Source organism: Lagenorhynchus albirostris, chromosome 14, assembly GCF_949774975.1.
Source record: "Lagenorhynchus albirostris chromosome 14, mLagAlb1.1, whole genome shotgun sequence".
Lineage (NCBI taxonomy): Eukaryota > Metazoa > Chordata > Mammalia > Artiodactyla > Delphinidae > Lagenorhynchus > Lagenorhynchus albirostris.
This window is the reverse complement of record NC_083108.1, coordinates 62986098-63012760: the sequence shown is the minus strand read 5'-3', so window position 1 is coordinate 63012760 and position 26663 is coordinate 62986098. Positions and strand designations below refer to the sequence as shown.

Below are 26663 nucleotides of genomic sequence, written 5' to 3'. Positions count from 1 at the left end.
TGACGGTTTGCTGAATGAATGAGTGAGTGAATGGATGAATGACATGTCAAGCAGGGCTGAGGAGCTGTGGAAAGATCTGGGGGTGGTGGGGGCAGGTCAGCCAGCAGCTCACCCTGTAACCCTGGGCAGGTCCAACCCCCATCCCGCTGACAGAGCCTCAGTTCTCTCCTCTGTGAATTGGGCCCACAATACCCACACTGCTTTGCTGTATGGACTCAGAGGGTCCATGAACCCCCTCCTCCCTGCCCCTACCTGCACCGAGTCAGTATAGATTGAGGAGCCAGGGTTCCCCCACCCCACAGAGCCTTAGGATGCCTCTGATGTCCAGAGGCTGCGGGGTCATGTGCTCAGCACCGTCTCCCGGCCGGCACAGCACAGCCTCCTCGGGGGGGAAGGTGACCTCATGAGGGGGGCCCGGGTGCCCACCGTGTGTGTGGCCCTGAGTGCCTGTGGGACCTGGGCAGCTGCCTCAGCTCTGGGAACCTCTGTCTCCTCATCCATGAGGTGAGGGGGTGGTTAGCACCCACCTCCTGGGGAGGTCTGGGGGTCACAGGAGGTAGGCAGCACCCAGCTGGGGCTCCAGCCTCGTGGCAAAGAGATGACACCTGCAGCAGAGCTGGGGACGGTCAGTCCCACGACCGGGCAGAGGTGGGGTACGGAGGAGGGTGAAGCCGGGTCCCCGTGGACACCCTATTGCCAGCAAGCCTGTTACCAGCTGCGCTGAGCAGGTCTGTGGCTGGCAGCTCTGTCCTAGGCGCCCAGGCACAGGTCTCATTCCTTACCCTGACGGGAGGTGTGAGAAGCTGCTTCCTGCTGCCCCTGGGGGTCGGGAGTGGGTGGGAGATGCCTGGCGTCAGCTCCTCTCAGCCTCCACGTGCTCAGCCCAGAGTGGCTGAGGTTCCAGCATTGTCCATGTGAAGGTCACGAGTGGAGAGCTGAGTGCGGGTTACCAGGGAGTGGCAGGCCTCTGTCAGGTGGATGGGGACAGGGACTGTCACGCCAGCAAAGGGAGCAGCGGGAGCAAACTGCAGAGGCGTGAAGCAGTGTGGCCTTTGGTGACAGAAGCCCTTGGGCTTAGAGTAGGTGTTGGTGGGACACAGAGGCAGCAGAAAACGAGTCTGGGAGTGTGGGAGGAGCAGATGCCAAAGGGACCTGTACTGGGGGCTTGGTGTTTGAATTTTACCCTCAAGATGCTGCTACTGGGCCAGTCTGGCCCTGGGCCAGACTGACCCTTCTGGTGGCAGGGCACAGTGAGCCCTCACCTCCAGGAACTAGGACCGAGGCGGGGCCTCCAAGAAGACAACACCCTTTCTCGGCCCCTCCCTCAGTGCCCTGACCCAGATTTCTGACCCAGAGGAGGGGAAGGGCAAGAGGAAGCCAGCCCCTCCAACCCAAGACCCCTGTCCCCCATGGTCCCTCTTTGGCCCTAACAACTCTGTCGCCTTAGGCCATGGGTCCCAGGGCCAGGGACCTGGGTCCAGGTGGGCTCAGAACTCTCCAGGTGGTTTGATGCCTGGCTGGTAAGGCCTGGAGAACATTTAACCGGGGTGGGAGGGAAGCAGTGCCCCAGAGCAGAAGCTAAGATCAAAGTCCCCTCCCCATGAGCCCAGGAAGAGAAGGGGCCGCAGGAGGCCAGGGAGGAAGGAGGCGGAGCCTGGGCTGGGAGGCCCCCAGGAGTGGCCCAGCCCAGGGACCAGGCAGGACACAGAGGGAGAGGAATGTGGGCGAAGGTTCCCGAGTCAGTTATGCTAACAGCCATACTGGAAAGAAAGGACAAGCCGGGGGCAGGGAGGTGTGGAGGGTCCCCACCAGGGCAGGGAGGGAGGGCTCATCTGGAGGTCACCAGCCATGGGCAGCTCCGGCCAGGAAGGTGGCAGGGGGTGGGCATGGCCTTGTGCTGGAGGAGGAGTGGGAAGAAGGAGAGGGCAGATGGGTGATGTGTCCTGGCTGGTTGCCTGGGAGATGCCCCCACCCAGGAGACTGTGAGCCTCTCCCTTTAGTTACTTTCTCACTGGCGCCTAGGATTCCCCACCCCACCCCCAGAATTCTGGAGAGGGTGCAAATTAAATAAGAGACAAAAAAAAAAGAAATGAGCAGAGGGCTTCCCTGGTGGCGCGGTGGTTGAGAGTCCGCCTGCCGATGCAGGGGACACGGGTTCGTGCCCCGGTCCGGGAAGATCCCACATGCCGCAGAGCAGCTGGGCCTGTGAGCCATGGCCGCTGAGCCTGCGCGTCCGGAGCCTGTGCTCCGCAACGGGAGAGGCCACAACAGTGAGAGGCCCGCGTACGACAAAAAAAAAAAAAAAAAAGAAAGAAAGAAATGAGCAGAGATTTCTGAATAATGATGAAAACATTCTATTGAGAGTTGATTGGGTGCAGGAGGAAGGGCTGGGGGGACCAGGATGGGAGGGGGGACCAGGATGGGAGGGGAGTCCCCCCCAGGGGACCCGTGGCTCCAGGCCCCGGAGGGTGGGGGGTCCAGGGACCTAAGGGCACCCTGAGGACGCCACTGTCTTCTCCACGGTGCTCCCCTCATGCGTGACCTGGCAGCTGACCCTGTCATAAGATCTCCACTCGCTGGCCGTCAGGGCCAGGTAGCTGCTGGCCACGTACTTGTTGTTGCTCTGTTTCAAGGGCTGGGCGGTCTCCACGCCCCTGGTGATGGTGGTGCTGCCTGCCTTCCAGGCCACCGTCACGCTGCCTGGGTAGAAGCCGTTGATGAGACACACCAGGGTGGCCTTGTTGGCCTTGAGCTCCTCAGTGGAGGGCGCGAACAGAGTGACCGAGGGTGCAGACTTGGGCTGACCTGTGTGACAGAGGAGGGGGTGTGAGATGCAGGGGCGGGTCTGGGGTTGCCCACCCCCATCATGGCCTCTGTGAGTGTCCCCATGGTGGCCCTGCTTGCCTTCTCTGTCCCCCCTCCCACTCAGCCCCTGGACAGCAGACAGCCCCCAAGAAGCTGTTCCACATCACTCTTCCGGGTGACCCGGCCAAGCTGTCCCATGTGCAGCCTCAGTGTCCCCGTGTGTAACCAAAGCAGCTCTCCTCCCTCCTTACGATCCCTGTCGGACTTTGGAGGTGGCTGCTCCTGCTGTTGGGGTCCTTCCTGCCGGTTACCCCAAGACCAATCTGCCTCCCCAGGCCCCAAGGAGAAAGGTGGGGGTCGGTCCTTAAGCTGGGAGGGCAGAGGGGAAGCAGCCCCCAGAGAGAAAAAACTGACTTTCCCAAGACAGCCGAGGGTGGGACAGGCTGGGAAAGCTGTGAGAGCCACTTACCTAGGACGGTGAGCTGGGTCCCGCCGCCAAAGACGTACCACGGTGACTGAGACTCGGACCAAAACCCGCCAGGCCAGCACCTGGGGCCTGTCCCCCGGGGGCCAGGATGGAGCAGGGAACTGCTGGGCATGACGGGAACAGGGCTGTAGCAGGCAGGGCTGTGTCCTCAGGTTGGGGGGGGTGGGCAGCCAGCCCCCACCGCGAGGCTGGGGCACTCCTGGGTGTCCCCATGCCCAGCCCCCTGTCTGAGGAAGGAGCCACTCTCACCTTGTCACCCAGTGTGTCCCCCTAACTCTGAGGCTGTCCTGTGACCACTGAATCCTCAGTGCTGATGGTGCTGCTGAGTGCCGAGTCCCCTCGGGTGGCCATGTGGTGTGGCAGAGTGAGTCCTGAGCTGGCTTGGACCTGCCTGACCTCTTCTGGCCTCATTTTAGGGCTTCTGGGTGTTCCTTCCCCCATAATTTCCCACAGTCCAGCCAGGCAGCTTTCTTCCTGGGCCTGTGGACACCAGGTCATTTGGGGCCCCCCTGCCCTGTTCTCTCCACTCACTGAGACGCAGTTCAGTTCCTCCTCTTTCATGAAGCCTTCTTGGATCTTTCAGATCATTGTCTTTCTGTCCATCTGTTTTTCCATCCATCATCCATCCATCCATCCATCATCCATCCATCCATCCATCATCTATCATCCATCCATCCGTCCATCATCCATCCATCTATCTATCAACAATCCATCCATCATCCATCCATCATCCATCCATCCATCATCCATCCATCCATCATCCATCCATCCATTCATCCATCTATCATCCATCCATCCATCCATCCATCATCCATCCATCCCTCCATCATCTATCATCCATCCATCCGTCCATCATCCATCCATCTATCTATCAACAATCCATCCATCATCCATCCATCATCCATCCATCCATCATCCATCCATCCATCATCCATCCATTCATCCATCATCCATCCATCCATTCATCCATCTATCATCCATCCATCCATCCATCCATCATCCATCCATCCATCCATCATCTATCATCCATCCATCCGTCCATCATCCATCCATCTATCAACCATCCATCCAACATCCATCCATCATTCATCCATCCATCATCCATCCATCCATCCATCATCCATCCATCCATCCATCCATCATTCATCCATCCATCCATCATCCATCCATCATCCATCCATCCATCCATCAATTATCCATCCATCATCCATCCATCCATCCATCATCCATCCATCCATCCATCATCTATCATCCATCTATCCATCCATCATCCATCCATCATTCATCCATCCATCATCCATCCATCCATCCATCATCCATCCATCATCCATCCATCATCATCTATCCATCATCCATCCATCCATCCATCCATCATCCATCCATCATCCATCCATCCATTCATCCATCTATCATCCATCCATCCATCCATCCATCCATCATCCATCCATCATCCATCCAACATCCATCCATCATTCATCCATCCATCATCCATCCATCCATCCATCCATCCATTCATCCACCCATCCATCCATCCATCCATCCAACCAACAATGGCTCCCGAACACTTGCCTGACAAGCAGTGTTTTACATTCTGGGACATGCCAGGGCCCTTCTGGCTCTCACCCCATCTCTCCCTGAAATCTCTCAGGTGATGGACAACAGGGCCCTCATCTGGGTCAAGTCTAAGGTCCCTCTCCAGTTCCTGTTGTACCTAATGTCTCTGCAGGATGTAACATAGGGTTGGCTCCTCTTTCCAGTGACTTGGTTCTCCTTGATGTCTGTGACCCCCACTTTCTTCCTTCTTTGTTTTCCCTTTCCCCTGACCCATGCATGGCTACGGATCCCCAGACTGCCTCCCTGGGTCCTCCTTCTTTGCCATCTTCCCACAATGTGCCCACATGATGAGGCTCGAGTCTATTCCAGCTCCAAACCCTTTCCTCATCTCCACTTAAGTTGCCTACTGATCATCTCCAGCTGGATGCCCAACAGGAAACTCTAACTCACCACTTCCACATGAGACTGACCACTTTTCTCCTATTCCAGTTCTTTTTCTGTCTTTACCTTGTCACAGGCGACCATGAGTGCTCTCACTCCCAGGCCAGAAAATTTTGTCCTTAGATTCTGCATCTAAATACTTCTTCTTAAATTTAAAACAAGGCCCAAAATAATTAAGAAACAACAGAACCACCCTCAGAGACTCCAAAGCCACAAGAAGTTCCAGGTTTTGCCTTTGCTGATTTAAATTCCCAACTCATACAAAGATGCAGCATTGAGTTGGGGCTCGTTGGATGCAAGAATCTCTGCCAGAGGATCAGACCAGTGTGCTTTCCACCTGCTAAGCTGGCCCAGTTAGCTGTGGTTGGTTTTGTGACGCAAATATAGATCTTTTGCTTTAAATTTTTAATTGTTTTAAAATTATAAGAATATTAGATATATAACACAAGTAAGCAATCTAGAAGTGCATTTAAAAAGTGCAATGAGGGCTTCCCTGGTGGCACAGTGGTTGAGAGTCTGCCTGCCGATGCAGGGGACACGGGTTCGTGCCCCGGTCAGGGAAGATCCCACATGCCGCAGAGCAGCTAGGCCTGTGAGCCATGGCCGCTGAGCCTGAGCATCCGGAGCCTGTGCTCCGCAACGGGAGAGGCCACAGCAGTGAGAGGCCCGTGTACCACAAAAAAAAAAAAAAAAAAGTGCAATGAAAGGATACTGGGGACTTCCCTGGTGGTCCAGTGGGTAAGACTCCGCACTCCCAATGCAGGGGGTCCGGGTTCATTCCCTGGTCAGGGAACTAGATCCCACATGCATGCCGCAACTAAGAGCCCTCATGCTGCAACTAAGAAGTCTGTGTGCCACTACTAAAGATCCTGCTTGCCACAACGAAGATCCCACGTGCCAAAACTAAGACCCGGTGCAGCCAAAATTAATTAATTAATTAAAAAAAAAGGATACTAGACAGTAACTCAAAGTCTCTATTCACAGATGACATGATCTTATATACAGAGCAAATAAATTCCGCAGGTGCGTGATCAACACACTAGCAGTGAACAATTCAAAAAGCGAAATTAAGAAAACAATTCCATTTGCAATGGTATCGATTAAGAATAAATTTAACCCATGAGGTGAAAGACTGTACACTGAAAGCTGCAAGATGTTGTTCAAAGAAGTTAGAGAAGACCTAAATAAATGAAAAGATGTCCTGCGTTCATGGATTGGAAGAGTTAATATTTGAAAGAGGACAATACTAACCAAAGTGATCCACAGATCCAATGCAGTCCCCATCAAAATCTCAGTGGGTGATCATACAGAGATGGAAAAGCTGATCCTAAAATTCACATGGAATTGCAAAGGACTCCCATAGGCAAAACAGTCTTGAAAAAGAACAGGGAATTCCCTGGCGGTCCAGTGGTTAGGGCTCCATGCCTCCACTGCCGGGGATACCCTGTTCAGGGAACTAAGATCCTGCAAGCCCTGCGGTGTGGGAAAGAAAGAAAGAAAGAGAGAGAGAGAGAGAGAAAGAGAGAGGAAGGAAGGAAGGAAGGAAGGAAGAAAGGAAGAATCTCCTCAGCAAATGGTGTTGGGACAACTGGACATCCACATGCAAAAGAATGAAGTTGGACCCCTACCTCATACCATACACAAAAACTCAAAATTGATTGAAGACCTAAGTGTAAAAGCTAAAACTATCTCTTAGAATAAAGCATAGGTGTAGATCTTCATGACCTTGGATTAGGCAGCAGATTCTTAGATATGACACTAAAAGTACAAGCAATAAATGAAAGAATAGATAAGTTGGACTTCATCAAAATTCAAAACTTTTGTGCCTCCAGGTACATTATCAAGAAAGTGAAAAGACAACTCACAGAATGGAAGAAATAATTTGAAAATCATATATCTGATAAGGGTCTAGTATCCAGAATATATAAAGAAATCTTACGACTCAACAAAGCAACAAAAAGGCAACTGATTTAAAAGCTGGGCAAAGGACTTGAGACATTTCCCTAAAGAAGATATAAAAATGACGGACAAGCACTTGAAAAGACCCTTAACATCATTAATAATTATAGAAGTGCAAATTAAAACCACAATGAGATACCATTTCACAGCCAGTGGGATGGATATAAAAATAACAATAATAAAAAAAGGAAATAACGAGTGTTGGTGAGGATATGGAGAACTGTAACCCTTGTGCATTGCTGGTAGGATTGTAAAATGGTGCAGCCACTGTGGAAAACAGTTTGGCCAATCTCAAAAGTTAAACGTAAAGCTACCATGTGACCCAGCAATTCCACTGTTAGGCATTTACCCAAAAGAATTGAAGACAGATACTCAGAAAAACACTTGACATGAATGTACATAACAGCACTATTTACAATAACCCAAAGGTGGAAATAACACATTAACTAATGAACAGATAAACAAAATGTGGTATATCCATAAAATGGAATATTGGGACTTCCCTGGTGGCGCAGTGGTTAAGAATCCGCCTGTCAACGCAGGGGACACGGATTCAAGCCCTGGTCCGGGAAGATCCCACAAGCCTCGGAGCAACTAAGCCCGTGCGCCACAACTACTGAGCCCATGCTCTAGAGCCCGTGCTCTGCAACAAGAGAAGCCAGCGCAACCCAATGAAGAGTAGCCCCCACTAGCTGCAATGAGAAGCCCGCGCAACCCAATGAAGAGTAGCCCCCACTAGCTGCAACTAAAGAAAGCCAGCACACAGCAACAAAGACCCAACGCAGCCAAAAATAAATACATAAATTAAAAAACAAAAAAAGGAATATTATTTGGCCTTAAAAAGAATGATGTACTGACTCCTGCTACAACATGGATGAACCTTGAAAACATGATGCTAGGTGAAATAAGCCAGACACTAGGGTCTTATATTGTATGATTTCATTTATATGAAATACCCAGAATAGGCAGATTCATAGAGACAGAAAGCAGGTTACTGGTTGCCAGGGGCTGGGGAATTGGGGGAATGCAGAGGGACTGCTTTGGGGTTTCCTTTGGGGTGATTAATAGACTCAGGAAAAAGATAGTGGTGATGGTCGCAAAACATAGTGAACGCACTAAATGTCACCGAATTGTGTATTTTAAAATAGTTAAAATAGTGAATTTTGGGAATTCCCTGGTGGTCCACTCGTTAGGACTTGGTGCTTTCACTGCTGGGGGCCGGGTTTGATCCCTGGTCAGGGAACTAAGGTCCCACAAGCTACACGGCCAAAAAAAAAAAAGTGAATTTTATTTTAAGAGAATTTTATCTCAATTTCTTAAAACACTGACAGTACCGAGTGCTGGGGAGAATACAGAGCAACTGTAACTCGTACACATTGCTTGTGTGAATGTAAAAAGTTTTAGCCACTCTGGAAAGCTGTTTGGTAGTTTTATATAAACATACACTTACCCTCTGATCACTCAAATCCTACTGCTAGGTATTTAACCAAGGAATGAAAACTCATGTTCAAACAAAGACTTGTATGCAAATGTATATACTGTCTTTATTTATCATTGCCAAAAACTGGAAACAACCCAAATGTTCCTCTATTGGTGAATAGTTAATAAACTCTGATACGTTCATAGATGGAATCCTACTTAGCAATAGAAAGGAACAAACTCTAGATAAAGGGGATAATTGGATAATTGCAAAGGTGTTATACTGAACTAAAGAAGCCAGACTCATATGGTTACGTACTTGGAATATATTGAGCAATAAAAAGGAGCGAAGTGTGTACAACCAACAGTCTGGATGAACAGCCAGAAAACTATGCTGAGTAAAGAAAGTCGCTTCCAGGGCATATATCCAGAGAAAACCATAATTCGAAAAGACACATGCACCCCAATGTTCATTGCAGCACTATTTACAGTAGCCAGGACATGGAAGCAACCTGAATGTCCATCACAGAGGAATGCATAAAGAACGGTGACAAAGCGATAAAGAGGCATGGACATATATACACTACCAAACGTAAGGTAGATAGCTAGTGGGAAGCAGCCGCATAGCACAGGGAGATCAGCTCGGTGCTTTGTGACCGCCTGGAGGGGTGGGATAGGGAGGGTGGGAGGGAGGGAGACGCAAGCGGGAAGAGATATGGGAACATATGTATATATATAACTGATTCATTTTGTTGTGAAGCTGAAACTAACATACCATTGTAAAGCAATTATACTCCAATAAAGATAAAAAAAAAAAAAGAAGGTGTGGTACATACATACAATGGAACATTACTCAGCCATGAAAAAGAATGAAATAATGCCATTTGCAGCAACAGGGATGGACCTAGAGATTGTCATACTGAGTGAAATAAGTCAGAGAAAGACAAATACCATATGATATCGCTTATATGTGGAATCTAAAAAAATGGTACAAATGAACCTATTTACAAAACAGAAATAGAGTCACAGATGTAGAGAACAAACATGGTTACCAAGGGGCAAATGGGGGGAGAGATAAACTGGGAGATTGGGATTGACATATACACACTACTAAATATAAAATAAATAACTAATGATAACCTACTGTATAGCACAGGGAACTCTACTCAATACTCTGTAATGGTCTATAAGGGAAAAGAATCTAAAAAAGGGTGGACCTATATATATCTATAACTGATTCACTTTGCTGTCCACCTGAAATTAACAACACTGTAAATCAATTATACTCCAATAAAAATTTTTTAAAAAAAGAAAAAGAAAGAAAGCCGGTCCCAAACGGGTACATGCAGTATGATTCCATTTATAGAACAATCTTGAAAGGACAAAATTAGAAAAGAAGACCAAATTAGTAGTTGCCAGAGTTAGCAGGGGCTTGGGAGGGAGAGAAGTGGGTGTGGCTAGAAAGGAATCTTTGTGGCCATGGAAATGTTCTGTACCTTAACTGTGTCCATGTCAATATCCTGGTTGTGATTTTTTATTTTACAAGACATTACCGTTGGGAGAAACTAGGTGAAGGGTAGATGGGATCCCTCTGTATTATTTCTTACAGCTGCATGTGAACCTACAATTATCCCAAAATAAAAAGTTTAATTTAAAAAAAGATTACATACTGCATGATGCCGTTTATATCTCGAAAAGGCAAAACTATAGGATCAGAAAGAGATCAGTGGTTTCCATGGTTGGGGCAGAAAAAGGGATTGACTACACAGAGGGCGCAGGGAAATTTTGGTGGGGGGTGGAAATGTTCTGTATCTTGATTGTTGTGAGGGTCACACAACTCTATAGTTTTATTAAAATTTATACAACCGCTAATACCAAAAAGGATGAATTTTACTCTGTAAATGGAAATAAAACAAAAGCAGTGTGCTAGTATGACATATTGCAACCTGTTTATAAAAATCTTTATTATGTCATTACAGTTGTCAAAAAAACCGTATCAAATGACTGTGTAATACTCCCTACCATGAATGTACCGTCGTTTATTTTACCTTCCCTTATCATTGGACATTTAGGTTTCCACTTCTTCCCCAGGAACACACTTACAGTATTTAGCTGAAGTTCTGATTATATCATCAAGATAAATTTCTAGAGGTGGAATTGCTTGATTAAAAGGAATGTATGGGGCTTCCCTGGTGGCGCAGTGGTTGGGAGTCCGCCTGCTAATGCGGGGGGCGCGGGTTCGTGCCCCGGTCCGGGAGGATCCCGCGTGCCGCAGGGCGGCTGGGCCCGTGGGCCGTGGCCGCTGGGCCTGCGCGTCTGGAGCTTGTGCTCCGCGACGGGAGAGGCCGCGGCAGTGAGAGGCCCATGTACAGCAAAAATAATAATAATAATCAAAAGGAATGTATGTTTTTATGAGTCTTGGTATGTTATTCCAGAAATTGTTTGTTCCAGAAATTCAGCCTCCCGCTGACAGTCCATGACTGTGCCCGTTCCTCCCCATCAGCACTCTGATAACGTCACTTTAAATTCACTTGGCAATTTCATAGGAGATCTTGGTACCTGGTTACCGTGGACCTCCTCCCTATCCCCAAGGCACAGGCTTTGGCCAAAGCCCCTTCTCCACGTCTCTTCTCCATCCTCTAATCTGCCCTCACAGTGGTCTCTGATCTGGAGCCATTTTTCCAAAACACAAACCTGATTCTGACAGCTCCCCACTTAAATCCCTCAATGACTCCTCATGGACCCCAGTATAAAGGACTGGGTTACAAGACCCCCATGGTCTGCACCCCGCTCTCCCTGGCTCTGGATGCTCCCTGCGGGTCTGTGCACCTCAACTCTCCTCCTCAGCACCCCTTGCTCCCTTTGCCTGGAGCCCCCGCATCATGGGTCAGCACCCTGGATCTGTAAGACCAGCTTGGGCATCCCCCCCAACATCTTACTTCTCCTAAAATGGTCCATGGGTCTGCCCTATGCCTGGACATGACCCCCTTGGTTCGGGCCCACCCTGAGGACCCTGAGTGGTCTGTCGGGTGAGTGGATGTCCTCGGGGAAGACCAACTTCTTGCAGACCATCCCTTCTCTTGGACCATTTTTTTTTAAATACAGGACACAGCATTCTCTTAACTTGCAGCAAAAAAGCCAAGGGGCATCCTGGCTCCTCCCTCTCCTGGTCCTCTCACCTCCTGTCTCTGTCCAGCTCTCTGTCCACTCTGCCCATGACAACACCCACCTCCCTGAGGCCTCTCTAGTTCTGATTTCCCGCCCCCTCCCACCCACCCAACTCCAGTCACATTTCCTTGCAAACATTCCCCAGGACCCCCCAGATGAAGTCTATCCTCCAGGGACAGGTCCTCCACATCTGGGCCTGGCCGCCCCTCTAGCCTCTTCTCAGACCCACGTGCCGCAGCCCTGCGGACCCCCGGGCGCTTCCTGAGGGTTCTGTGCCTGTGCTGCCTTGCCCAGGTGGACCCCTTGACCTGAACTCCAACCCCAGTGGGGCCCCCTCTGTCCTGCAGGCAGCGCGCTGCATGTGGTGCTTGTCGCCGGGCCCCTCTTCCCTGGACCTTGAGCTGGGGCCTGACCTGATGGAGGTCCGTCTCTCCTCGTGTTCTCCTGGATCCTGCCCTGGCTGTGCAGTCCCTACCGGACGCTGTGGTGCCGGCCCTGACCTGACACTCACAGACACCCACCCACCTCCATGGCTGTGCTGCTGGTGCCGCAGACTCCACTCCTCCTGTCCCAGACCTTCACCACCGCGGCCCCAGCATCCCTGGGGCAGGCGTCAGGCTGCAAGGCCCTCATCCAACTAGGACCCCTCACTTTGCAGAGGGGGAAACTGAGGCTCAGAGAGGCGGACTTGTCAGCCGGGTCTGTTTAGGGGATAGGGATGGGGACAGCTGGAGGCTTGGGCGTTGGAGTCAGAACCAGCTGTGTGACCTTGGGCAGTTGCCTCACCTCTCTGGGCCTCTATCCCTGTAAATTGGGGGTGACAGAGGGACCTGCCTTGTGGGGCCACTGAGAGGGAGGTTCTGCCCCTAAATGGTCAGTGCCCACGATGAATGTGCTGCTGTGTCACTGATCATCACAAATGGTCCCAGATGCTCAGCAGTTTGTCCAGGGACCTCCCACCACAAGCAGAGAGGAGGGGGTTGGGGTCACACAGCAGCAGCAGGGGCAGACCGCGGCCCCCACGGACCCTCGCCCAGGCCTCTCTCACGGAGGTGCCTGCACCCTGGTGGGCTTGGTCTCCCAGGGACCAGTCGCAGGAGGTGGTCCTTGGCTGGGGGACCCAGGGACACCAGGGAAGGTCCCCTCACCACACAGCCTCAGCCAGAGCTTGCGCCCTGGTGCTCCAGGGACCAGAGCCTGCCCAGCCAGGGGAAGGGCGAGGAGGTGGCTCACCAGCTAAGAGGAGCCCCAGGGATCCCAGGATGACAGCAGCCACTGCCCCCTCCTGCCCCTGCCTCCCTGTTCCTGCTCTACCCTGAGGACCAGAGCGAGGTGGGCGAGGCACTAATCTTGGGTACAGAATGTAAGGGGCACCAAAAAACTCAGTAATTCAGATAAATATTTTAATACAATATAAAAAAATAAAAATTAACGCAAACAAATGCACACTGGACAAAATGTCAACCCTTCAAATAAAGCCACCGTCTGCCCAGGCCCCTCCTCTCCAGCTGATGCTCCCTTCTCGCCCCTCTCCCCTCACCCGCTCTCTGTCCCCACTCCCAGTTCTGCCTGCAGGGACCCTCATGTCCCCCCATGATTCCCTCGGCCCCTTACCTGTGCCACAGGCTCCAAGGGCTGCTTCCTGCCGGGGTTTCCTTGCGGGGGGCCGTGCTCTGCGGTGCTGGCGTCGGGGGCAGCAGGCCATGGGCGCCCACGGCCAGGCCCAGCACTATTAGAGGCCAGTTGTGCCTGGGGACACAGCTCTGACCCCTGCGGGCCTCACAGCCCAACTGGCCTGTCCTGGGCCTCATGTGCCCTCAGGTCAAAGGCACCTCTGGCCGATCCGCTGGCGTGGGCTCCCTGGAGGGGTGTCGGCAGGTGCCCCCGGCTCCCCTCTCTGGCAGTAGCCGTCCCGGTGCGTCCTGGCCCACATGGCCCTGGCCTCTGCTTGGGCCTTCTCTGTCCCTGCCCCCAGCACCCGGCCCCCTCCAGGGCCCATGGCCGTTGCTCCTGGGGGCCTCTCCCAAGAGGGGCACCCGCCAACTGCTCTGCTGTGGTCGGAATCCAGGGCTCAACCGCCTCACACTGCAGCCCCTGCCGGCCCCACCCCTGGGACCCTGGGTGGGACACATCTGCTCCTGCCCTAGTTCCCAAGGGCGCCTGTGTAGCATCTCCCTGGGGCCTGGAGAGGCCCAGGAAGGCGGCCGAGTGCCAGCGGAAGAGGAGCAGCCGAGGCCTGAGTTCAGCAGGGTGAGGCTGGGGCTTCTCTTCCGACCAGCCTTGGGCGGGGGTGGTGAGAGGGGAGGAAACAGGTGCAGGTTTAGCAAGAAGCCGGTTTCAAGTCAGGGAATCGTGATTTCATTATAAAATGGTGTGTTTAATGAACTGTGTTCAGCACCTCATGGTCTCACTCCCCCCACCCCGTCGTGTCTCACACACACACACACACACACACACACTCATAGATTTTATCCAGAGGTCACCACCACGAGCAGAGTGTCTGGTGCACAGTGGGGACTTCTGTGAGGCTCCCCTTTCCCTCTCCCGTCCAGGGGAGCCTGCCTGCCTCCCCAACATCTGGATGCATCATCGCCCAGGGACCCTGTGCTTTGGGGTGGGGTGGGCGGTGGGCAGAAAAGAGGCACTGAGCCCACCTTGGGTAGCGAGGGCCTGGCTCTATGCTGGTGCTGCCAGCAGTGATGCCTCAGGAATATTATACATAACACAAAATTTACCATTTTAGCCACTGTTAAGTGTACAATTCAGTGGCATTAAGTCCCTTCTCATGGTTGTGCAACCACCATCCACATCCAGAACTTTCACACCTTCCCAAACTGACACTCTGTCCCCATTAAACACGATCTTCCCATCCGCCTCCCCAGCCCCTGGGAATCACCCTTCTGCTTTTTTTTTTTTTGCCATCCTGCACAGCCTACGAGATCTTAGTTCCCCGACTGGGGATCGAACCTGAACTCCCTGCAGTGCAAGCAGACTCTTAACCACTGGACCACCAGGGAATTCCCCACCACCATTCTGCTTTCTGTCTCTATGATTTTGACCCCTCTAGGGACTAAGTGGAATCAGACGGGATTTGTACTTTCAACGTGCTTTTTAAACTGGGAAGTGCTCCACGCACAACACAGATGGAGGATGACTATAATTATATTTCTTATTATCATCATGGGGAGCTGGCCCATCTGGTGTGGCTTGGGAAAACCATCAGCCATCAAAAAACAAACGAATCCCTGATGCTATCCAACTGCCACTTTTCAAATTTTGTGTTGCAACTCCCAGAGGTTGTGGAACCAATTCAGTCAGGTGCAGCCAGAGTCCTGCAACAGTGAGGTCATCCAGAGCAGACGGAGAACAGAGGACGTCCACGTGAGGGGGGGGCAGCTGGTTCGTGGGGTCCTGCCTCAGTTATCCGAAAACATAGATACACCCTGGATAGTGATGGGAAATGCATTTCTTACTGGGGCTTTTGATAGAAAAACCTTTGGAAAACGCAGTCCTGGTCCAGTTGTGTGTAGGAGATGGAGCTCCTTGTCAAATCTACCCTTGCACATCAAGTTTGTGTTTGAACTTGAGTTCAAGTTCAAACTGGATGGAGTTCGTGTTTGAAACCACTCTTTGCTTCAGGTCCTGATGGTTTGTCCATCTCTGTGAGGTTCTCCCCAGGGGCCCCCAGAGTGAATTTCATGGATGCCACGTGCCCTAGTGGAGTTGGGCCATTCCAGACATCCTGTTGGCATCTGTCCTACCGTGGTCATGGGATGCGTAGCAGACAGACTGATTTCCCCATATCACAGGGAGTTCAAGAAGGCCACCATGAGGTCAGACTCCGTGGACTGATGTGACTTTGCTTAGATCCTCATGTCCCACACACGCTGACCGGGCATCCCCGAGGCCAGGTACTGCATCCCAAGACCTCACGGTCCTTGGGAAGATGGGCCAGCACTGAACGGTAACTGGGTGCGGGTGCCCTGACACGTGACATGGGGTATAGGGGAGTCCCTGGGAGGCCCTGATCCAGTCCAGCTTCTCCCCATTGTGGTGCTTGGCCCACTCCAGCCTCATACCTGGGTTCCTTGTACCTTGGGGCCTGGGGTGGGGTTCCTGCCAGGGTCCAGGCTGAATCTGCTCCCTCCCCGCACCCCTGTGTGGGTGTGACACTCACCCACTGCCCGGGGCCCAGAAGCTGCGGTTCCCCCGAGGATAGCCCCAGGTCTCGGGGAGAAGAAGGGGCTGTCCCTGAATTCAGTGACCCCAGCTACTCCCCATAACCTGCCCTGCACCTGCTGTTGCTACAAACCACATCCTCCTGTGGTGGCCATGGTTGGAAATCCGGGTCTGGCTGGTCCCTGGAGACCCTCGGGGGATAGGCAGGGCCTTCCCAGCTGGTGCAGCTGCAGCTCTGGTCTCCTGGGCCTGTCCCCACCCCGTCCCTGGACCGAGAATGGCCGAGGGCTGGATTCAGGCCGAGCCAGAGAGGTCTGGGTCCAGATGTCCTGCTTAGCAGACCCCCTGCTCAGGGTCCCTGGCTCCTCTGTGCCCCGCCCCCACCCGTCTCCCCTGGAGCAGAGGAGTGTGTCATGTCCAGTCACTTCTGCCCTGCTCCCGTGTCAGAGGGCACCCCCTGCCTCCTCCTGGTCAGCCCCCTGCCCATTCTCCATCCCACAGTCCCCAGAGACTCCTCCTGTGGCCACCAGGATTCCTCTCTCCCAAGTCGTCTCCAGAGCAGACACGTGGGTCCATCTTCTCCAAGTCCCAGGTGTGAACGTTCTAGAAAATTCCAGGTTCTTGGGATCACTAGATCTGCTGTATGACTCCCAAGCCCTTCTCTGGGGGTGGTCTCCGCTACTGTGGAAGGTTGAAAACATTCTCCAAAGCCCAGAGGTCTGGAGGTTTCATTCGATGTGAGAGTGACGCTGTAGTCACCCTTGTTTATTTAAGGCCAGTGTGAGAGTTAATTTTATGTGTCAACTTGGCTGGGCCACAGTGCCCAGATATTTGGTCAAGCATTATTCTGGATGTTTCTGTGAGGGTTTATTTGGATGAGATTGACACTGAAATCAGTGGATTAACATGAAATTGATGCTTTGAGTAAAGCAGATTACCTCCCTAATATGGGTGGGCCTCACCCAGTCATCTGAAGGCCTGAGGAGAACAAAGACTGACCTCCCAAGAGCTACAAGGAATTTTGCAGCAGATGGATTCACTGCCCCTTTTCCCTGGGTCTCCAGCCTGCCGGTCCATCCTGCAGATTTTGGACTCACATCTCCACAACCATGTAAGCAATTCCTTAAAATAAATCTCTATTTATAGACACACACATCCTGCTGGTTCCGTTTCTCTAGAGAACCCTGGCTCACACAGCTCACCCCATGGTTGGTCATTATGATTCCTGTTTCCCAGACGAGGACACTGAAAGTTAGGGCCTTGTTTAGGTGCAGTGATGTGACTTTGGGTGGAGAAGGAGTAGAACCTTCTTGGTCCAGGGTGGAGGTGGCAGGGGAGGAGTGGGCGTGGACTGTGAGCACCAGGCCGGGGTGGCTGGGGGGGGGCAGTTTCGTGCCTTGAGTCCCCGTCTGTCACGTCACCATGAGTCACGGCTCCCACTGCCATGGTAGATGGCACTGTAATAGCCTCAGCCTCGGCCCAGTCCCCGCTGATGATCAGGATGGCTGTGTTCCCTGAATGGAGCCAGAGAATTGGTGAGGGATCCCTGAGGGCCGGTTGCTATTGTCATAGACGAACAACACAGGGGCCTGGCCCGGCTTCTGCTGGTACCAAGATGCATGTTTATGCATGACGTTACCTCCTGAGCAGGTGATCCTGACCTTGTTCCGGAGGCTATTGACACTGAGGGCGGCTGGGTCAGTTCATAGGAGGCCGTGGAGCCTGTAAGAGAGGAGGAGAGGGGACTTCCCTGGTGGTCCAATGGCTAAGACTCTGCGCTCCCCATGCAGGGGGCCAGAGTTTGATCCCTGGTCAGGGAACTAGATTTCACACGCCGCAACTAAGGAGCCCACATGCTGCAACTAAGACCCGGTGCATCTTAGTTAAATAAATAAATATTTTTAAAAATGAGAGAGAGAGAGGAGAGGAGAGGGGACTTGAAGATGAAGGCCCATTCCCAGGGGCTCCCACCCTCAGGCTGATCCTGTAGCAGCTGCGGGGGGGGGGGCAGGGCGGTGCACAGCACCTGTGCAGAGAGTGAGGAGGGGAGCAGGAGAGGGGTCCAGTCCATGGTGGAGATGCCCCAAGCTCTGTCTTCTCCACCTGGAGCTGGGCAGGACCTCCCAGACCCTCTCATTGTGGCTCATGCAAACCTGACCCCTCCTGTTTTTGCTGTTGCTCCCTGTGCATCTGAGGCGCTGGTCCCAGTTAGGGGCGCGGCCATCTCGCTGGGCTCCCCACACCCCGCAGGGGTTCTCCCTCTGCCCTCCTGCCTCAGGGAAGGCTGGCTCTGCCTTTGGGTCTGAGATGTGGTAAGGGTCCCAGAACTGGCCCCATACGTGCCTCCCGCCGTGGGCGCCCCCTTCAGGCGGCTCAGAGCAGAAACAGGAGCAGAGCCCCCTCCTTCCTGTTGCTCTCCGATGCCTGCAGCACTGCCGCCTGGCCCTGGTCACACCTCCCAGGGAACATTCATCCCTTTTATGGAGGGTCGTTTGCATTTCAGGCATCTCTCAGGCCTGGGTCTACACAGATTCACAAGAAACAAATCAGTAGTCCCACTCATCCAGTAGTCCTTGCGGCAGGCGGTTTTGACGGAGAGAGAGGTGCTGCTGGCAGCGCCGTATCCCTGTTTCCCTGGGCGGCAAAGCTCAGAGTGAGGGGTGGTCCGTGGGATTGAGGAAACCAAGGCCGCAGCAATAGCCCCTCCAGGGAGAGGCCTCCAGTTTCCGTCGGGAGAGGGCTGAGAAAGTGGACGCGGGGTGTGGGGCACGGGGCTGCCAGGAGGGCAGCTGCAATCCGGGAGTCAGGGCTGCGAAGCCACAGCTGGAGGGTGGTCGAAATGCCCAAACATCCGGGTCTGAGTGGGAGCGAAGGGCCTGCGCTTCTGAGCCAGAAGGAGCCAGAGGTCAACCGTGGGAGGTGAGCGTGCTCTGTGCGTACAGGCACACCTGTTACGTTGCTTCTGGTTTCCAGGTGCTCCTGAGAAGCATCTCCAGAGCATCACCTGCTTGCCCACATGGGTGAGAGTGCCTTAGTGAGGTTGAACCAGATGACAAGGGCGCAGGAAGTGCTCTGAGACTTTCACGTGCGTGGAACCACCAGGGATCTTGTGAAAATGCGAGTTCAGACTCAGCAGGTCTGGGGTGACCGGGAGACATGGCATTTTTTACAAGCTCCCAGGTGATGCTGCCGCTGCCAGCCTGTGGACCCACATGGCGTAACGGGGTGTAAAGGGCACTCTGCACTGCCCCCTGGCGGCCTTGGTCGCGGTGTCTGCACTTGTCCAGTGGGTGATGGAGGCCGTCGGTGGTCACCGCGGCCGGAGGGGCGATTCCCAGGGACAGCTCTGACGTCCGCTGAACTGAAGCTGAGGTTGAATTGGATTGTCGGAGGGTAGAACCCCGGGAAGCCGCGTTTCTGGGTCAAGGACGTACCGATGAGATGCAGGAAATGAAAGAAGGGTTCGGGTTTGAGGGGCTTTTGCAGACTCCCCAGGTGGACGGCAGTCACTGGAAGTGGAGGGAGGGAGAGGAGCGGTCGTGGTCGGCCTGTGAGGACGACCACCCTCCCAGCACCACCTCCTTCAGCTGCAGTCCAAATAGTCCTGCGGAGGAGAACCCTGCTCCCAGCTCCCGGCCTCAGGCACCATTATGCCTTGAGGGCATGAAACAGAGCTTTAACTTTATTTATTTTTTATTTTTATTTCTTTAATTTTGAGAGAGTGGTGTAAGGTGGGTACTGTTATCCTGAACTTATCCTTAATTTTTCTTCTTTTGGGTGAGTAAACTATTTGGGATCCTGGCTTAGTAACTACCAGTATCACATGGAGGATTTCAAAATTTTCACATTCTTGTGCTCTTTCTCCATTTAGGGTGTAATAATAATTGTCCTTTTAAGGAAGATGTGATGTGTGTGTGTATATATATACATATACACACAAGAGAATATTACTCAGCCATAAAAAGGAATGAAATAATGCCATTTGCAGCAACATGGATGGACCTAGAGAATATCATACTAAGTGAAGTCAGACAGAGAAAGATAAATATCATATGATATCACTTACATGTGGAATCTAAAAAAAACCAACACAAGTGGGCTTGTATACAAAACAGAAACAGACTCAGGAGCAGAAACATCGAGAGCAGACTTAACGTTTATCAAGGGAGAAACGTTGGGGGGAGTGATAAATTGAGAGTTTGGTATTGACGTATACGCACTGCTGTTTGTAGAATAGATGATCCATGTGGACCTACTGTATAGCACAGGGAAATCTACTCAGTATTCTGCAATAACCTAAATGGGAAAAGAATCTGAAAAAGAATGGATATATGTATATGTATAACTGAATCATTTGGCTGTACACCTGAAGCTGACACAACACTGTGAATCAATTATACTCCAATATAAAATAAAAATTACATTAATAAAAAATGAATGGGAAAATTTTTTTAAAAGAAAACGACAACAACAATAATAAAGATCCACACGCCAAAAAAAAAAAATCATCATCCTTTAGAGAATTAGCTGGAGTGAAGGTACCTTGGCACAAATTTTTTAAAGACAAATGTAAATGGACTGTTTTTGACACATTGTCATGTTCCTGGTTAGACACCAATTTGAATGGGCTTGTGCTGCCCAAAGACAGAACAACTTACCGTAATTGCAATGGATTTAAACACCTCAAATATCTTGTGCCCACGAACCTGGAAGATGCTGGCACACTGACTTGTGCTTTCTATGACTGGTAAATAAAGGGAAAAAAGACCAAACATTTATCCTGCCTTTACTATGTGAACAGTCCCTTGGGTGCCTAAATCATTGAGGAGGGGACGTTTTCTTTATAGTTTTGCTAGAATGAAAATATCCTCGTTTTACATCCCGTCGTGAATGAATGGATTTGGTCATTGGGCGTGCATCACAAAATTTTTGTGATGCAACTTAGAACAAGACGCAAGGGCCCTTCATGCCCTAAAGGGCGTGTCAGTGTTAATCCCACCCCCCTCTTTATGTGGGGCCACTTGCCCCAGCTCATCTTGACAATCCCATCACAACCACACCGGCCTCTGTGTGCACAGAGAGCCCTTGCATTTTCACTCTGTCTGACTGGCACGTTCCATCCCCCAAGACCCCTGGGCCTTCCTCAGATCCTCTCCACTGAGGATGTGGAGGTCTAAGCCAGGTCAGAATTTCAGGCCTCTAGTCTTCAGTACCGCTGGTGACATGTCCAAGCCTGCTGGGTTCTGTGTTTCTGGGTCAGACTTGGGAGCAGCGTCAAGCATTTCTGTGCACAGACCACAGCTCTCAGCATCCCTGCACCCCTGTTCTGTATCACAGTCAGGAACCCTGCTGTGATACTTGGGGGTGGGGGAGCTCTTTGGGTACCAGGCAGCAAATCCCAACAATCTGGGAACCCCACCCTATCCAACATCTCTCACCTCCATTAACAATTCAGAAAGTTTCCCAAATGTTCCCTTCCCTGCATTGACGTTTTTCAATCTTTTCCTTCCACATCACTCCTGATTACTGGATATGATCACTGGATTTGCAAGTTTTCCCTTCTTAGGGAATCACAATGAGCCCAGCTGTCTAATGGGGTCCCGGAATGATGAGGTCTTTGGGACCCAAGAATTCATTCAGTCGTGCATTCGTCTATACATCCATTTACTCAACTCTGTTATCAGTGTATATCAGACCCAGAAAATGAGATGAAGAGGTCCTTCCCACTGAGAATTTACAGATTAGTAGAGGAGAGAGACTTGCAAACTAAGTTCAGAGCTGCGCAGCAGGTGCTAAATATAGTTAGGAAAACACGATGTTTGCACATCGCAGGAAGTTATTAACTGCATAAAGAGGTCAAGGAAGTCTTGCCCAAGGAGGGACAGTGGAGATAACTGCGGACCCCAGAGTCAGTGCAGCCAGCTGGGGGTCATGGCAAAGGGACAGGAAGTCCACTGGCAAGTAGATGGCTTGGACAGAGGTTTGGAAGCAACCGAGAGCATCAGCAGAAACAGATGGTGAGGGCAGCGCACAAGAAATGGGACTTGGGACAGAATCTGGGCCAGTCTCCAAAGGCTGTGTCACAACATGGAGTCAATTTTACCCCTTCAACCTGTACTGTCCTGTCACAGCCATGGCAACTGTGGACCACTTGGAATGTGGCCGGTCCAAATTGAGATGAGCCCCGAGTATAAAATACACACTGGGTTTTGAAGATATAGTATGAAAAAAGAGTTAACCATCTCATAACTAATTGTACATTGCATGTTTAAATGATAATATTTGAAATGCATTGGTTTAAATAAAATATGCTATTAAACATCATTTCATCTGTTTCTTTTTATCTTTTTTTAAAAAATGTAGCCACTGGAAAATTGGAAATGGCAGATGGGGCTTGCATCCGTACCTTTGAGGGTGGGAGACAATCGAGGCTAGAGCGGAGGAGTGCAGGCAAGGCTGGATCTGGGAGTAATAAAGATGAGGAATGGAGGATCCAGGCTGCAGCAGGATGATGGGCAGGAGGTCAGATTTTGGCCGGGTAAGAAATGACTCAGACTAAAGGAAAGGTTTAGACAAGGGGGAGGCCAGGCCTGGTGACTGATGAGGAAATGATACCACTACTTTGTTGAGCACATGTTACAGTCAAGTGCAGGTTAAGCATTTTATAGAAATTAATTGGTGCTATTATTATCCTCTTTACAAACAACACTGGAAATGTTGGCCTAGCATCCAAATGACCCTTCTGCGGCTGACCAGAGCTAAGACGCATGCTCTGCCTGGCCCAAGGCCCGGGTCCAAAGTCCCATCCTCCAGGAATATGGTGAGGCAGGCGTGCTGGGATGATGGAGGAGCTGACCTGACTCCCTGCTTTCTGGGTTTCTTGTCGTGGCTTGGAATCCCAGAATCACAAAGGATGAAAGCAAGGGAAGAACAGGTTACAAGCAGGTGACAGAGTTCTTTGGGGACCACCTAGATGGCCTTTGGAAACCTGGGCCTGGAGGCCCCTGCCAGGAGACAAAGGCTCCATGCAGGAAGAACTCAGTGCATTTCAGAGAGGAAGCCCAAAGGGTGCTGAGAACTGGCCGGAGCTGAGACCATTGTCTTACAGGCGTCGCAGGCCACACATGGAAGGGCTGCTATTGACATGAATGTAGCCTTCGAGGTCTTTTCAGCCATGATAAATGGACATTCTCAGCCAAGTTTGGATCACAGGGGAGATGGTTTGCCTGGCACCTCTCTGAGTGGGAGGCATGTCCACACGTGGTGTGGACGTGGGTGTACAGGGTCCCTCTCTGCAGGGCACACACTGGCTCACCACCCAGGGGCTCAGGGTGCAGATGTGGGCCAGGGTAGCAGGAACCCACTGTTCCCTCTTTACCCAACAAGCTCATCGGCAAGGCCACGCACACGCCTTGTATCCCTCCTGCCCCCGGGGTCTTCCAAGGGTCCAGAGGGTTAGTATCCTGGAGTCCTCAGGCAGGAGGAGTGACCTTGATCACCCCACCGAGTGTGGTTTGGCTGAAACCTAGAGGCAGGAACTGGGTGTTTCTCTGGAGCAGGGGTCAGCAAAGTATGGCCTGAGTGCCACATCCAGCCCAGCCCTGTCTGTTTCTCTAAATAAAGTTTAATAGGAAACAGCCATGCCCGCGTGTCCACATATTGTCTGTGGATGCTTTTGAGCCATAAGGACAGAAATGAGTAGTTGCTACAAAGATCACATGGCCCAGAAAGCCAAAAATATTTACTACATGGCTCTTTACAGAAAATATTTTCCAGCCCTGCCGCTTTCCTGCACAGAAGAGGAAACATCTTTCTCTCTCCTAGACCAGTGTCTCTCAGGTGGGGTGGTTTTGCCACCTTGGGGGCCTTTGGTGATGCCTGGAGACATTTTTGGTTGTCATAACGAGGGCAGGAGGTTGTTTGGTGGGTATAGGCCAGGGATGCTGCTCGACATTCTGCAGTGCACAGGACAGCCCCTCTACAGCAAAGAGCCATCTGGCCCAGTGGAGGACCTAGACCACCCCTGTCACTGGGCACGGCTCTCCTCCCCAGAGGCCCAATGAAGGCATTTTCTAAGCAGCTTACCCTGTGCACAATCAGGTGACAATAGGGGGTCCTGTCCCTGGCAGGGGCATCCCCCAAGATGCTATGGCAGCCCCCTGCCTCCCAGGACCCACAAGACCAGGGGCTCTGGCCAAGCAGACCGTGACCAGCCAGGTCTCCTGAGACCTTCACCCTGGTTGGGTCTTGGGTGCGTCCCACTCATTCTGACTGTTCGCAGAACATCTGGGGCCTCCCTGGAACAAATTCAGACCACCCAGCAAAACAAATTCCCAAGACACAAGCAGATTTAATTCCCGAATCCAGCCTCCAAAGGGGTTTCCAGGAGCTTCTCCTCACCTGGGGCAGCCCAAAACCCCACCCTCCTCGCCACACCACCCTCTCCTCGGGGAGGCGTGCCCTTCTGCCTTTGGTTCAAGGTAAGCGTGTCCTATGGTGCCTGGGAGGCTGGAGCAGCAGGCTCCCTTTCCTCCCTCCTCTCTCTCTGCATCTCCGGCCCCTGCTCCATGTCTCCGGCCCCCACGGCGCAGAAATACACAGCCTCATCCTCCGGCTGAAGATCAGAGATGCTCAGATACCCTGTGTTCTTAGCTAGGTCTTTGGAGCCAGAGAAGCGAGGGGGCACCTTGGGGCCCTGGTTCTTGTCCGAGTGGGAGAAATATCTCAGCAGGAACCTTGGGGGGTGGCCGGCCCTCTGCTGGTACCAGTAGATGCTGTGAACACCGACATCATGGTCACTGCTCAGCGTGCAGGCCAGGCGGATCGTGGTTCCAAGGGACGAGGACACGGATGGCGGCTGATTCAGCACCGGCTGAGGGCCACAAGCTGGGGACACAGAAGCATGTGGGCATCCAGGGCAAAGCAGGGCAAGGGAAGGGGCCGGGGGCCTTGAGCTCTGGGGGTTCTCACCTGTGCAGTGGGCCAGGAGCGCCAGCAGGACAGGGGTCCAGGACATGGTGCAGCCGAGCAGAGCTCTGCCTCCAGTGTGCACTGGGGCCCCGGGCCCTCGCGGGGCTGCGCCAGCACCCTCCTCCGCCCTCCCAGGGGTGGGGCCGTTGCACGCCCAGTTCCCAGTGGCCATCCCAGACTTCTTGGGTTTGCATTGTTGGTTAGGGGGACGGCCCCGTGGTGGCCTTTGCAGCTCCTGCCGTGGCCCCATGGAAGCGTTTAGGGAGGAAGCACCTGCTTGGAGCTCGCGGGCCAGTGCCCAGGAGGCCAGGCTTGAGTCCCTGAGGGGTAACTTCAACATCCCCCTGAAGAAGATGAGCCCCACAGAATAAGGTTCTTGTGCACATTTATGTGCCTGGTGAACCGGGAAGAGAGGAGAGGTACTCAGGGTGGAAAATACCTGCTTAGTGCTGCAGAAAGTGTAAGGGGCCCTGGGGGTGAGGGGGCCACTCTGTCCACTCCCATGCCCCTAGCATGCCCTCCACCCAAACCCAGCCCCTTTCCTCCTGGAGTAAAGCTGGAGTGACTAGCAGCTTCCTAGAAGGGAGCATCTTGGCGGGGGGGCCCAGGGCAGGTGGAAATGGAGGTAGAGTACCCTTACCCACTTCAGCCCTGCCCTGGCCCTCTGCCCCCTCCTCCTCATGATGATCTCCCCAGGGATCGGGAGAGGAGGCGTAAGTGAGCTCAGTGGTCCTGGGGGCCCACTCCTTGGCCAGACCTGCACCTGCATCCTCAGGTCCATAAATAAGACGCTGTGTGGGGAACAAGGGGTTGTACAGAAAAGAACTGGCTGCTCTTTGTCCCTGGCACTTGGAAGGGAGTCTCTCTAAATCCTTGGAATTTCCCAAGTGATAGGAGTGTCTTAGTTATTCATGGGGGACCCTGAGTTTATGCTAATGAGTGATTCAGGATGGGGGCTGGCCATGAAGAAAGCCCCACCGTGTGATTCAAAGCTTAGGGCTTTAGGCCATGAGATACCAGCACAATCCCCAGGGCGGGGAGGGGGGCCCGAGGCTGAGTCCAAGCACTGAGCCAGTGGTCCCAGCAATTGTCCTGAGTAATGAAACCCCAGTGGAAACTGTGGACACAGAGGTTCCGAGGAACCTCCCAGGCTGGTGCACTGTGGGCGTGCAGGAGGGCAATGCATGCTGAGGACACAGCAGCCCCACATCTGGGACCCCATCGCCCCTCAGGCATCTCTTCATTTGACTGCTTCTGGTTTGTAGCCTTTGCAACAAAACTGGAATCATAAGGATGGAGCTTTCTTGAGTTCTGTATTTCTACCAAGTCATTCGGCCTGAGGGGGCTTGGGGACCCCCCAGATCTGTGGCCAATTGGTCAGAAATACAGGTGGCCTGGGACTATCTGAGCTTGCAATCTGAAATGAGCAGTGTTATTTTGGGGGGGAAGGGGGCTGTGCCCTTAACTTGTGACAGTTTACCTAACTCCATGTAGCTGATGTCAGAATTGCATTGCAAAGGGCACTCAGCACTGTCTGCTCCCCATTCTCCAGCTCACCAAGCAGGCACTTTGGCCCAGTTATGGACTGGATTGTGTTCCCCCAAATCCATATGTTGAAGCCCTAACCCCCAATGTGACTCTATTTGAAGGTAGAGCCTTTAAGGGAGTAATTAAGGTTAAA

At 52.3% G+C, this 26663-nt stretch overlaps 1 protein-coding gene across 2 annotated transcripts; it reads right to left on the bottom strand.

The window, feature by feature from the left end:
* Positions 1-2380: 2380 nt before the first annotated feature.
* On the bottom strand, positions 2381-25028 carry LOC132504526 (immunoglobulin omega chain-like). 2 transcript variants are annotated; one of them, XM_060122057.1, is made up of 4 exons: positions 24983-25028; positions 24564-24898; positions 3275-3308; positions 2381-2805 (listed from the first exon to the last, which is right to left on the bottom strand). In XM_060122057.1, the coding sequence occupies exons 1-4, from the start codon at positions 25026-25028 to the stop codon at positions 2486-2488; spliced, it is 735 nt and encodes a 244-aa protein (XP_059978040.1). In that variant the 3' UTR covers positions 2381-2485. The 2 variants fall into 2 exon arrangements, with proteins under 2 accessions (XP_059978040.1, XP_059978041.1); XM_060122058.1 differs by lacking the exons at positions 24564-24898; positions 24983-25028 and adding an exon at positions 13448-13693 and having other exon boundaries at positions 3275-3393.
* Positions 25029-26663: the final 1635 nt, after the last annotated feature.

Coding starts and splice junctions, on each gene's coding strand:
- LOC132504526 (XM_060122057.1), bottom strand. CDS start 25,028: ATGTCCTGGACCCCTGTCCTGCTGGCGCTCCTGGCCCACTGCACAG. Junction 3,309..24,563: donor ACATGGAGCAGGGGCCGGAG/ATGCAGAGAGAG, acceptor TCACCGTGGTAC/GTCTTTGGCGGCGGGACCCA. Junction 2,806..3,274: donor GACCCAGCTCACCGTCCTAG/GTAAGTGGCTCT, acceptor TCTGTCACACAG/GTCAGCCCAAGTCTGCACCC.